Source organism: Chiloscyllium plagiosum, chromosome 16 (assembly GCF_004010195.1).
Source record: "Chiloscyllium plagiosum isolate BGI_BamShark_2017 chromosome 16, ASM401019v2, whole genome shotgun sequence".
Classification (NCBI taxonomy): domain Eukaryota; kingdom Metazoa; phylum Chordata; class Chondrichthyes; order Orectolobiformes; family Hemiscylliidae; genus Chiloscyllium; species Chiloscyllium plagiosum.
This window is the reverse complement of record NC_057725.1, coordinates 20,753,364-20,767,089: the sequence shown is the minus strand read 5'-3', so window position 1 is coordinate 20,767,089 and position 13,726 is coordinate 20,753,364. Positions and strand designations below refer to the sequence as shown.

At 38.7% G+C, this 13,726-nt stretch overlaps 1 protein-coding gene across 1 annotated transcript in view; it reads left to right on the top strand.

Moving 5' to 3' along the window:
• The window catches only part of nat10 (N-acetyltransferase 10), a 78,381-nt gene extending 65,943 nt beyond the window's left edge, over positions 1 to 12,438 (top strand). Inside the window, exons 22-28 of the mRNA XM_043705512.1 lie at positions 1,534 to 1,644; positions 3,731 to 3,903; positions 6,737 to 6,856; positions 8,208 to 8,306; positions 9,681 to 9,754; positions 11,417 to 11,500; positions 11,859 to 12,438. Of these exons, the coding sequence (XP_043561447.1) occupies positions 1,534 to 1,644; positions 3,731 to 3,903; positions 6,737 to 6,856; positions 8,208 to 8,306; positions 9,681 to 9,754; positions 11,417 to 11,500; positions 11,859 to 11,958 (761 nt within the window). The 3' untranslated portion in view covers positions 11,959 to 12,438. The remainder of the gene's footprint in view (positions 1 to 1,533; positions 1,645 to 3,730; positions 3,904 to 6,736; positions 6,857 to 8,207; positions 8,307 to 9,680; positions 9,755 to 11,416; positions 11,501 to 11,858) is intronic.
• Positions 12,439 to 13,726: the final 1,288 nt, after the last annotated feature.

The window sequence follows — 13,726 nt, the reverse complement described above, 5'->3', positions numbered from 1 at the left end:
AGTTAGTCTGGGATTATGTTCAGCATGGACTGGTTGGACTGAAGGGTCTGTTTCTGCGCTGTATGACTCTCTCACTGTCAGAACTCATGGCTGCCTTTGGTCATGAGACCCAGTGGCTGAGGTAGAAGGATTGTAAGTGAGGGCGCCTCCAGGAATTTCTGAGGCTACTCACTACCAGGCATGCTGCCTCTCCAATCTCTGCTGTTCTCAGTTTCTGGTGACTCTACTGCTCCCCTCCTGTTATACTCTTTACCCAATCTCTGATGTCACTGCTGCGTTCAAACTAATCCTGCTGATCTGCTGTGCTGTTCTCACCAGATAGACTCTCTCTGGTGTTCTTTGATCCGAAGTTGCAGCATTGTTGTGTTTTTAAAAAAAGAACAACTATATTGCAACTATTCCTGTTGCTCTGCTCCCCACCTGAGATGCACAGTATCTGGTCAATGGTATTCTGTGTCTCTCCTGCTGCTCTGAAACTATTTCTGCAGCATTGTTCTCCACCAGGAAGCGCTCTCTCCAGTCTCTGGTGCTCTGGGTCTGGTCTTACTGCGCTGCTGCTTTACACTCGCTGCTCTGTGCCCCATATCCGCCTGCTTCCCAGTAAGAAGGCCTGAGCCCTCAGCTGCAGTTTTATAAAAGTTTTTTTTTCGCAAAGCACTCCACTATTCACCTTGAGGATTTTTAAAATTAAAATCTTAATTTAAATGCATTTCCAGAGACCTTGTTCCACTCTGTAAATTTAACACTCTCAATACAGTAATACAAATCAAACTTAAAGCAGATGTATGGTGCTTTCCACTTTAAAACCCGAGTTTCCAAATAGTAGTAATATTTTAAACCCTTATTCATTTTCAAAAAATAAATCCTGTCATAAAGCTTTGATTGCAAAACATCAACCTCATTCCCCCTGAGTGAGTTGATTCTGCATGGACCATGGTTTTGCACCACATTCTTCCGGCCGCCAATATTCCCTGCCCCCCCATCATCACCACCACCCTCCATCACCAAACGCACAAAATGTTCTGCAACCCCTCACTGCCAGTTATTCGTGCACCAAGGTGGGGATATCTTAAGGGACTTACATCAGCAATTGTGAAAACATCTGTCTTCCTAACTATTGAATCCCAGCCAATATCTGCATTCCTCCACTTCCTTGTGCCATACTTGGAACTGGAACATAGGAGCATTTCTTGTAAGAGGATCTGAGTACCTAAGTAAAGATGTTTTTACTGTAATTGCCTAGATCCTTTGTGAGAACCACACCCGAAGTTTTATTTACAGTTTGGTCCTCTTACCTAAGAAAAGATATACCTGACATGGAAGGAATTCAACAAAAGTTCACCAGATTAATTTGTGGGGATGGAGAGATTGGTCAATGTCTTAACATTGAGGAGACTGGGCTTATTTTCTCTAGCGTTTATATGTCTGACAGGTGATTTTATTTAAGCGTATAAAATTCTATCAATTTTAAGTAAAAACATTGCTTAGCATTCTGGCTTTAACATGCAAATAAATGTATAAATCTGTTTGCAGATTTCCGAAGACGATTCCTGTCTCTCCTATCTTTCCAGTTCAGTAGTTTCCCTCCGTCAGTCGCACAAAATATTTTGCAGAATAAAAACATAAAACATGATTTGAAGCCACGTGAGTGACCAATTTACTTTCTAATGACACAATCTTTGGTTGATATGTTATTTAAGTAATGGTGTGTGCATTTCAAATCATTGCAGAGGCAGATAGACTCAACAAAATCGCAAAAACCTGAAGACTTCCTACAGTATAAGTAAAGGAGGTGTTGATAGTCATTAATAGTTATAAGGGTTAACAAAAAGGCATGAAAGATTCAGAGCCAAAAGATATATAATTGTGCACATTAGGAAGGATAGAGAATCATAGTTGAAGCTAACTTCATAAACTTTGTAAACACCCTTGGAATCGGTGAGGGATAAAATACTGTTACATGTTACAATTGCTGAGCATTGACATAGTCAATTTATGAACATAATTTTTTCACTTAATGTTAAACGATTCAACAGTTTACTCAGATATTATGATAAGTATTGATTATTTGCTGGTTCATTTCTTAGAGTAATGTCATGACCAATCACAGTCAGTCTACCTGTTTTAAAAATGCAAAGAAAACCTGGCTGTGAACTGTCGATTGCCATTGATAAGTATATTTTTCCAAGGCTATGTCTTGAACTGTCAGAGTCCACCTGTGAGCCATTCACCATTTTCCTCTCCTGTCATGTAAATGTTGAGTTTGTTGAAATGTCTTGATGTGTTCAAGTGAAAAGCTACAACAAAATCTGCCATTTTTGTAGCAATTCTCAGAAACACAGAATATTTATTTCTTGCTAAGTTAGAACTTAAAGTCAGTATGTAAATGAATGGAAATAAATGAGAAAATGAACTACTTTTTAAAAATTTAATGGATCTTTTAGGTTGAGTAAGTGCAGTTTCAAGTTGATAACAATAGTTGGGTGACGAAAGGGATGATGCAGAGAATGTCCTTCTCCTATTACCTGTCTTTATTTAAGTCCTTCACAGTCACAGATTCTCGGCTAAAATGAGCACAAATGCAACTTGAAGACAAAAGTTGGTTACGTTATTAAATTGTGGTTTAAATTATTTCACAGTTGAGCCCTTTTAACATCTGGGTGGTGGGCCTTCTTATTATTTCAACAATTAATACAAACATTTCCAAAAATGTTTTTTTTAACAGAAGTTTTTGAAAAATTATTTTGAAGAAAAGATACTAACAGCTTTTACCCACTTACTGTTTTAGCCTCTGTAGCCACAGTATTTTGGAAAATATTACCTCCAATTGGCACTTTGCACATTCAAATATCACTTACGCCCATCGTCATGATTGGTATGTGGTGATCAATTGTAGCAAGGTACCCCAGTGATCTCATTGCAAAGCCTGACCAATATTTGTCCATCAAGTAAGCCCAACACAATAACCTAACTGGCATTTCATTTTATTTGGAGATTGTGAAATGTTAGCAATTTTTGAGAAGATTTGTAGCTCAGGTTGATGGTATGGATGTAAGTTAGCTCGCTGAGCTGGATGGTTTGTTTTCAGACGTTTTGTCACCATGACTAGTTAACATCATTAGTGAGAGTTTGTGGTGAAGCGTTGGTGGTATGTCCCACTTCTCTATTTATGGGGCTTGGTTTCTTCAGGTGGGTGATGTCATTTCTGTTTTTTTTGTAAGGGAAGATAGATGGGATCTAAATCCATGTGTTTATCAATGGAGTTCCGGTTAGAATGCCAGACCTCTAGGAATTCTCGTGCATGTTGAAGCCAAAACCTGTAAATCCATATTGTGAAATGTTGCCAACATAACAGTGACTACAATCTAACTGAAGTGTTTTCGGATTGTGAAAACCTGTTTATGTTGATGGCAAATCTTAGTTTCTGTGCAATTATTACTATACATGTCTAAACTTCATAATAAGGAGTGTAGCTTCACTTGCATTGACAGCTGCTAATAGTGCCAGATTGAATTTTAAAGACACCTGAAACTGACCTGGTGCATATCAAAAGGGCTTTCAAGAGTACAAAGCATGTGTTTAGGTCACTTTTATTATGGTTCTTGAACAATTGATGTTCTGTGACCAACAAATAAAAATGAACCTTTCATTTGCTTAAGGATCCAGGATACATATATGTATGTTCTGTCAGCATTGTTGATGATTTTGTTTCTCTGCTTTATTCTCTCAGCACTTTGCAAGTCTGAGCTGGAAGCTAAATTTACACCATACGATTTAAAACGATTGGATATGTACTCGAGAAACATGGCCGACTACCACCTGATCATGGATTTGATACCTAGTATTTCTCAACTGTACTTCTTGAATCAACTTGGTGGGATTTCATTAACTGCTGCACAGTCTGTGGGTATTCTAATAGTTTTCAAGCTTTAGATGGTGAACAAGGCATTGACATAAAGATGTCACTTTCTCCACACAATGTTATTAATTTTTTTTAATGGATGCCCAAAATTGTTTGTGTTTTACATAACACCTTTGTGCAGTCTGGAGCCCCTTTTCTTCCTATGCAAATATAACGTACAACTGTAATAGGAACTTGCATGAAACTGTTGAGAATATAAATTTTTCAGTGGTTGGATTTGAATTGGGATCGTCTGCCCTCGCACAATGCTCCACACTGTCAAAGTACTCCGTTCTATGAGAGAATATTTTCCATAGGTGTTTGAAGACATTTGTTGGATTAGGATCTCTTGAAGACCAATACCTTTTAAGATATTTCAAGTTCTCGTGACCAACTGAAAGGATCACATGACAAGATTTCAAATTTTATAAGATATTTATATTCAGTAGGCAATGTATGCTATAAACTAGAAGAAAAGTTCCTATTTATCTTTCAACACATGAAAATTCCACACACCCATTGCACTTTTAATTGTCTTTTAAGTGGTCGTTTTATTCTCCAAAAAACAGTCCCAAACTATTTTCGAATCCTGATTACTTGCTTCCCTTTTCGAGCCAAAAAATCTCTAATCTCATACCTAACTTTAACTCAGGGTTGTACAAGGGATTCGTTTCTTCCAGCCCAACCCAGGCATATCTTCACACTTCATAAACTTGGTCTCTGAGCGCAAGCATATTCTGCATGACGAATAACAGAGTAATCATTTTCTGTGCTTTCGGTGCAGTTTTAACAGCCACTGTGTCCTACTATCTCTGTCTGCCAGGTGGCTGTAGATTGACTTGAGTTTAAGAGATACCTTAGAAACATGCAAGCTGGTACAATAATGATTTTCTATTGACTTCCCAAAGCTCATCTTACTGATCTGAATTCAATGGGCCTTCTATTGAGGTAAAAATGCTCATTAAATAATGGACTTCAGTTCAAAGAAGGAAGCTCATCACCATCTTCTCAAGATGGATGAGGGTAAAGCTGTTGATGTGGTGTATATGGATTTCAGTAAGGCATTTGATAGGGTTCCCCACAGTAGGCTACACCGCACAAAATACAGAGGCATGGGATTGAGGGCGATTTAGCCGTTTGGATCTGAAATTGGCTAGTTGAAAGAAGACAGAGGGTGATAGTTGATGAAAAATGTTCATCCTGGAGTTCAGTTAGTAGTAGTGTGCCGCAAGGATCTGTCTTTGGTCCACTGCTGTTAGTCATTTTTATCAACTACCTGGATGAGGGCATAGAAGGATGGTTTAGTAAATTTGTGGGCGACACTAAGGTCGGTACAGTTCTGGATAGTGCTGAAGGATGTTATAGGTTACAGAGGGACATAGATAAGCTGAAGAGCTAGGCTAAGAAGTGGCAAATGGAGTTTAATACAGAAAATTGAGGTGATTCACTTTGGAAGGAGGAACAGGATTACAGAGTACTGGGCTAATGGTAAGATTCTTGGTAGTGTAGGTGAGCAGAGAGATCTCGGTGTCCATGTACATAGATCCTCAAAGCTGCCACCCAGGTTGATAGGGTTGTTAAGAACGCATACAGTGTGTTAGCTTTATTAGTAGAGGGATCGAGTTTCGGAACCATGAGATCATGCTGCAGCTGTACAAAACTCTGGTGTGGTCACACTTAGTGTATTGCATGCAGTTCTGGTCACCACATGAGAGGAAGGATATGGAAACTCTAGAAAGGGTTCAGAGGAGATTTACAAGGATATTGCCTGGAATGAAGGGAAAGCCTTATCATGAAAGGTTGAGGGACTTGAGGCTGTTTTCCTAAGAAAGAAGGTGGTTGAGAGGTGACTTAATTGAAACATATAAGATAATCAGGGTTAGATCGAGTGGACGGTGAGAGCCTTTTTCCTTGATGGTGATGGCTCACACAAGGCGTCATAGCTTTAAATTAAGGGGTGATAGATATAGGACAGATGTCAGAGGTAGTTTCTTTACTGACAGAGTGGTAGGGGCATGGAATGCACTGCCTGCAACAGTAGTAGACTTGTCAACTTTAGGGGTGTTTAAAAAGTATTTCTAGAAACCACCCCCCCCAACACACGCGCACACACAGACACGCGCACACACACACAGAGTCTATCTTGGAATTAAACTGGCAGTTTAAAATATAATCATTCGTAAAGTCTGACATCCCTATCACTTCCCTGTGAGACTTGGAGGCTAACAGTTTCCTACGGTCAGTGCAATTGCTCTTACCATTCACCACTAGTGTGAATATCTTGGATATTTTCAGTAAGTCAGCCTCAACTCCCCACTGCCCCTGTCCCTGCCCTGTCTTGTTAACCCATATTTGTTGTCAGGTAAAATTTTAGTGTACATTACACAACAATTTTAATTTAGTCATTCTATCTGGAATTGCAAAGACAGTTCAAAAATACCGGAATATTTCTAACAGTTGTCTCATTAAAGGCAGTATGCTTACCTTTTTTTATTTTATCATTGTTGAGAGCAATTTTGACATAATTCTGCATAAATCAGAGCCCAAATTTAGACTTTGATCTTAATAACACACTGCCTGCGTAATTAGGGGAGACCCTTTGTTAGATGGCATTTTACGTCTTTTACAAAATGATTTTAGGATGTATTTTATTATGAATAAAGACTTACTTGAGCTCTAAATGAATTATAAATAATACAACACTTTTCCAAATAGACTTGTGAAAGCATTACCTGAAGTTCCTTTAGAGCATTTTATGAAGTATTTAAGTTTTCTCTGCTGAAAATGTAATTTTAATGTAACTTTAGTTTCACAATATCTTTGTCCTGTTTCAAGGCACTGCTGTTGGGTATTGGACTTCAGCACAAGTCAATCGACCAACTTGAGAAAGAAATTGCTCTTCCAGTAAGCCAATTGTTAGCCTTTTTCAACAAGATAATCCGCAAAGTTGTTCAGGTAATATGTGACTTAAATCTTCTGTAACATGGTGCTCTTTCTGTTTAAAAATAGGAGGAACTTGGTAAACTGAATCCATGGAACAGCATTGAAGTCAACCAAATGGTTATACAGTATATAACAATGGATCTTGTATATTGTAGCGATATTGGGAAATTGTAAAATATGTCAGACTTGAAGCTTGCTTGCTTGTATGTGCATTTGATACATTTGAAGTGTCAAATGATTGCTGTCCAGACATTGAGTTATTAATGATTTCTCAATAGCATAAGAGCTACAAGACAGAGTTGCTGATGTGACTCTGAAAACAACATTTGTGTTTCTGTTCCCTGTAATCCATTGTTTAACTGCAGTTGTATCTGTAGTACAGAGTTGGGAAGCCCTAAGAAATTGATGCATCAAATATATTGGTACTTGCTAAATTTGTTAGCTTATTTAATATCTTCAGCATATTTAGAACATAGAACATAGAAGAATACAGCGCAGTACAGGCCCTTTGGCCCTCGATGTTGCGCCGATCCAAGCCCACCTAACCTATACTAACCCACTATCCTCCATATACCTATCCAATGCCCGCTTAAATGCCCATAAAGAGGGAGAGTCCACCACTGCTACTGGCAGGGCATTCCATGAACTTAGGACTCGCTGAGTGAAGAACCTACCCCTAACATCAGTCCTATATCTACCCCCCCTTAATTTAAAGCTATGCCCCCTTGTAATACCCGACTCAATACGCGCGACAAGGTTCATACTGTCGACCCTATCTCACCCCCTAATCATCTTGTACACCTCAATCAAGTCACCCCTAAACCTTCTTTTCTCTAGTGAAAACAGCCCCAAGTGCCTCAGTCTTTCCTCATACGATTTTCCTTCCATACCAGGCAACATCCTGGTAAACCTCCTCTGCACCCGTTCCAGTGCCTCCACATCCTTCCTATAGTATGGCGACCAAAACTGCACACAATATTCCAGATGCGGCCGCACCAGAGTCTTATACAACTGCATCATGATCTCAGGACTCCGGATCTCAATTCCTCTACCAATAAAAGCCTGTACGCCATATGCCTTCCTCACCGCACTATTTACCTGGGTGGCAACTTTCAGAGATCTGTGTACATGGACACCAAGATCCCTCTGCTCATCCACACTACCAAGTATCCGACCATTAGCCCAATTTATGGCATCATGTCTGTTCAGTATCTGCCCAAAAATGGCAAGTATTCTACCTAAAATAAGTTGTGAAAGAATACCAAAAGATATCAAGCAAAATGATTTTATTATGGTACTGACTTTAAGCTTGAAAAATCCTTTGGGAAAATTTACAGTTTACTATTCGTTCTTGTGTTGTTAGCTCTTTAACAAGATTCTGGAAAAATCTGTGGAAGAACAGATGATTACCACAAAGGCGGTAGTCATGGAACCTACGATCAAATCACTTTCTGAGGATCTGGTATGGGTGAACTCTTTCATTAGACTATTAATTATTTACTTTGAAATATGGCATAAGCATATGCAAATAGTGTCATCCAGGCAGCAAAGAACATTTGTACTTTGTCTGCTTTTTATCTAATTGCAGAAGCAGCTTGTATTTTAAGATCATTGTTTGTCCATGGAACTAGTTCTTGCAACATCATGCCAAGTTCGTCATATTTGTCTAAGTCTTTTAGAACTACCGCCTTTCACCTTTTGATGCTGACTGCCTGTTTTCATTAGAAGCCATTAGAATGAACTGGTTGTTCATTCCTAAAGTACGTTGGGTTAGCTGATTAATCCAACAGGAAGGAATTGTAAGAAAAGGCACTGAGGAAATATGAGCAGAAGTAGATCTTTCAGCCCCTGAAGCCTGCTCCACCATTGAGCTAGATGATGGTTGATCTGCTTCATGATATTCAAATGCCATCCCAAACCATCACGATATTCAAATGCCATTTCACCAAAACTTCTCAGCAAGACTTTCTTTTTACTTCTGTACTTAAAAACGCTTGCATTTAAGTCAAGCACTCTGGCCTTAAGATTCCTGAAGAAGGGCTCATGCCCGAAACGTCGATTCTCCTGTTCCTTGGATGCTGCCTGACCTGCTGCGCTTTTCCAGCAACACATTTTCAGCTCTCATCTCCAGCATCTGCAGTCCTCACTTTCTCCTTTAAGGCAAGCACTCTGGTTTCCTGATTGCTTGCTGCAGCTGCATATCAGTGTTTATTGACTCATGAACAGTGACACATCCATGTCCTTTAGATATCAACACGGTTCAAATTTTTACCTTTTAAAAAGCGCACTGTCATTCTGTTTTTCTTACTAACTTGACAGATTTTCACATTATATTTGATCTGAGTAGTTCTTTCCCACCCTCATAAACTGTCTAAATCCCTTTGAAACCTCTGTTCAGTCTGCGCGTAGCTCTGATTTTAACCTAGTTTTGTATCATCAGTAAACTTTGAAGTATTATATTTGGTCCTCGCATCCAAATTGTTCATGTAGATTGAGAGCAACTGGGGCTGAAGCACTGACCGTATCAGCAACTGTGATGCGTGGTGACCAGTCGCCCTGCACAAGGATAAACAAGTGACCACTCATGAACACCGGTATCGCACAGTGAATGCCCAGAATGAGAAATCTGTTCAGGGACTCATTAATTGATGACTACTTCAAGTAAATATTTTTGAAGAATTAAACACTTTTCTTACTGAGAGGTGGAATTTTCCATTAATTCATTTCTGGCACTTCTTTGAAAAATACACAAGTCTGTTGCAACAGATGTGAAGAACAGTGTCAATGCAGCACTCTTTTGACAATAATGTTTGTTGCTGTTGTGTTTTTAATCTAGGAGGAAGCAGCAAAGGAATTCCAAGACAAACACAAACAGGAGGTTGAAAAATTGAAAGGAATGGATCTAACCCAGTAAGATGCTGTTAATGGACTATGTGATGCAAGTTACAGATTACAGTTAGTTACGGAATTGAACTACTGATTGAGCTACTCCAGGAAAAGCATAGTGCATGACATCCTTGTTGATACTTTAGTTAAAAGGAGTAAAATTTAATGTATTGACTTGGATTGTCAGATGGAAGGGCATCTGCAATCTTGAATCTGGTGCCTTAAATACCTGATAAAAGGAATGATATTTGCTTTCATTTTCGGGATCCATGTTTGAATCCAGTTCGAATAATTCCAATTATTTGGTGCAAGGTTCCTGTGGAAAGTAAGCTGGATTATCTCAATCTAGTTCTTCACTCAACTGTTTGAGTTGAGTGCTCTTCAAATGATCGTTTTAAATCTTGTTACTGGGACAGAATAGTGGGCATGTTAGTATATAGTTGCAAAAAACAGTGGAAGCTAGTTTCTGTACCAGCTGACAATCTTTTCATTAGAAGAGTCTGAAAGAGCTATTCAAAATTATATTTGGGGTTTCATCATGTAAATAAAACAAGATTATCTGTATTGTAAAGCCTTTTGTAAAAGAATAGTGGACAAGGCTAAGAGATTCTTCCGTCTCTTGTAATATTTGACAGCTATGCTGGAAATGGTAATGGAATCGGAATCTATCGCAGCATGTAAAAGAAATTGACCAAGTAGTTAGTTTTCTTGAGGCATCATAATGGTAAATAGCAAAGGAGTTTTTACTTTGGGACATGAGAAATAGGAGGATATACAATTCTTCAAGTCATCTCCATGAAGATCATGGATCCAGTCCACTTTTCCACCTTATCCCTACATCTCAATATTCCCTTACTGTTCAAAAGCATTCCATCCTCACCCTTGAGTACACACAGTAACTGAAAATTTACAGCTCTCAGTGGTAGAAAATACTAGTGACTCTCAACCCTCTGAGTTAAGAGATTTTTGCTCATCTGTATCTCAGATGGATAATTCCTTATCCTAAGTTTATGACCCTTAGCTGCACGCAAATGTGGCTACCAAGTCAATCCTGTCCTTACTCTTCCAGCAGAGGTCGCTGGGTATCAGGAGAGGGAGTCCTGGCCAGTTGTTCATCTCTAACCCATGAGTATTTGTGACAGTTATGGCATCCCTAGCAGTGTATTTGCTCAGTTGGAATAACTAATTTACATGATGCAATTAAACTTCCTGAACCTGGAGAGGCATGCAGGATTAATTTTGTGTTTTTTAAAGGATAATTTGGCTGCACAAAAAGTTTAATGATTGAACAATTTTCGACACCATGGCCAACAAAGCGCCTTGGAAGTAGATTCTTTGATTCCTTAAATATTTCAAATTGTTGGAAAGTACTCTGTAGCAAATTGGTTCATTATAGCACTGAAGAATAAATGGATGTAATGGTCTACAGAATATGCGAATCCAAATATAAATTATTTACTCTCAATTGTTCACCTTGTGTGAACGTGGAAGACCTTTGGAAAAAGTTTAAGATGCCTTTCCAGTACCATGAATTTTGGTTTGCTACTTGTATATTATGGATTGTGGTAAACTGTACGTGAAAATTGATTATTGTATATTTCCTTATGCTGCTTTTCCTCATATACTATTGAATAATGAGGTAATGTTTATTCAGGATTTGTATTTTCTGACCTTTCTTTAATCTAGGTATGCGATCCGTGGAAATGAGGATGAATGGAGTGACGTGTTAAAGACAGCAGGACAGAATGCCACAGTTATCAGCATTCAGAGGTGAGACGTACCCATGTGCTGTTTGTTGGATTACTTTTGCTTTGGACCATTACAATGTTCATTGAATGAACCTGAGTGATGTGAGATACGATGACCAAAAAAAGCATCTTTGATTCTTTGAGAAAACAATTTAGGAAGTGTAGAAATCTGTTTTTGATTATGTAAGGAACTGAATTGAGGGTTGTACGGCAATTCTCAGTTCAAAATGGAAACAAGCTTTGCCTGGAAGGTTAACCTAGCTCCTTAGTAACTCAACCTCAGTGAGGTATCCTCCAATTTCAAAATATAAGTTATTTTGTAGGAATTGTAGTTCGTAATTGAAAGCACATGGCCAATATATACATTTTTTGTGCTTCAGTGCCAAAAGAAAACAAGATTCCAGAGAGAAAGTTGGCCTCCATTTTCAGAAGAAACGGATGAAGATGAACAAGGAAATGAAGCAAAAGTGGACTAAATAATTTAAATACTCAAATGAACACATTTAAATTGAACTGAGAAATTTATTTTATATTCAGCCTGGCCAATGGAAAGTAATGAAATGCAGAAAATGTTCAGATAAGGTTGTCTGACTAACTTCGGTCATTCCTCACTGTGAGAAATAAGGTTGGCTTCAGAAAATGATGACATCCCAGCGTTGGAGACCAACAAGTTTGTGTTTGCTCTACACAATCTGAAGTTCTAGAGCTCTCCAAGATGATCTGATCAGCTCTTTCTCCTCCTCCGCCCACCAATCCCCATTCTCCTTTCCCCCTTATCCCAACCATCCCTTTAATCCACCGTTTCCACACAATGTGCCATTTCTAGATTTGCTTTTGGGTTTCTTACGCAGTTGCCCCATTTCAGACATTTTGAATTATGGTGAGTGTGTGGATTTATACCAGTTGAAGTTAATATGTAAAAATGAGACTGGCTAAATGTATTAAAAATTACTTTTTTTTTCGATTTGTCAGTTTGTTTTGACCTTCCTTAATTACCAGTTGAATATTTAAAAATAAGACCTCTAAATGTATTACAAAATTACTTATGTTTTGATCTTCCTTAATTTTGGTATGTTGATAAGTCAAGACATAAGAATCTTGAACTTTTATCCTTTACAAGCCTTCATTTGTATTGAAAATTCATACAGTAAAATTAGTGTGTGTGTGTTACTATAGTTTTTGAGATTCCAAATATTTCATACAAATTATTAATAATGTTTATTTCTTTAAGGAATGCAAATCCACAAAGTCAAGACTCCTCATTAACTGATGTTTCCTCGTGGGGTATGAAAGAATGAAAGGTCGTAGGTTTTGGATAAGTGGTAGCAAATTCAAAACATAGATGAAGAGAAATTACTTCTCTCAAAGGGTCATGAATCTGTGGAATTCACTACCCCAAAGTGTGATAGTACTGGGGCATTGAGTGAGTTTAAGTGGGAGATAGACAGATTGTTAGTTAATAAGGAGTTGAAGGGTTATGGAGACTGGGCAGGTAAGTGGAGTTGAAGCCCAGGTGAGACCAGCCATGGTTGTATCAAAAGGCAAAGCAGTACTGAGGGGCTGAATTGATACTCCTACCCCAAGTTCATATGTTCTTCTGGTGATTAGTCCGTTACTTAGTCTGTATATTTTACACGTCTCAGGAGTGTGCAGAATTGTTTCTATCTGTACACATTGAATAGATAGGGTTTGTCACAAGGACCTGTTAGTGACTTTGTTTTCCGTTCTTGATACAAAGGATGCTTAAAAATAGATCTTGCTGAGAAAGGTTTCTCCATATCGGGCAAGATAGAAGGTGGGCAGTTTGTAGATTGAACGGGTCATCATGCAGTAGGTAAGTAAAGTGCAACTCAGCAGGGTTCAACAAACTGCTGGTTTTTCCATCAGTTGACAGATGTGTGGGGGAGCCATATTTGCCAGGATAGAAAATGAGGGAGAAGTGTTCATTGGGGGGTACCGTTTATGGTGTACCTTGTTATATTTAAATTGAACGTCAGCAGGATTGTGCAGAATGACTGATGCTGACCAGTGCCAGACAGGTGCATTGTACTGTGCTGCAGTGTATCATAAGTAATTGTTGAGTCTTTAAGTGCAGCATTGCCTTACATTGGCTGGCTTGTTGATCTTAGGGTATGATTCTTGCTTGGGAGAAGAGATAACAAGTGTGCAAGGGAGGGCCTGGGTTCAAATCCCATTTAATGGGCAGCATGGTGGCTCAGTGGGTAGCATTGTTGTCTCATAGCTCCAG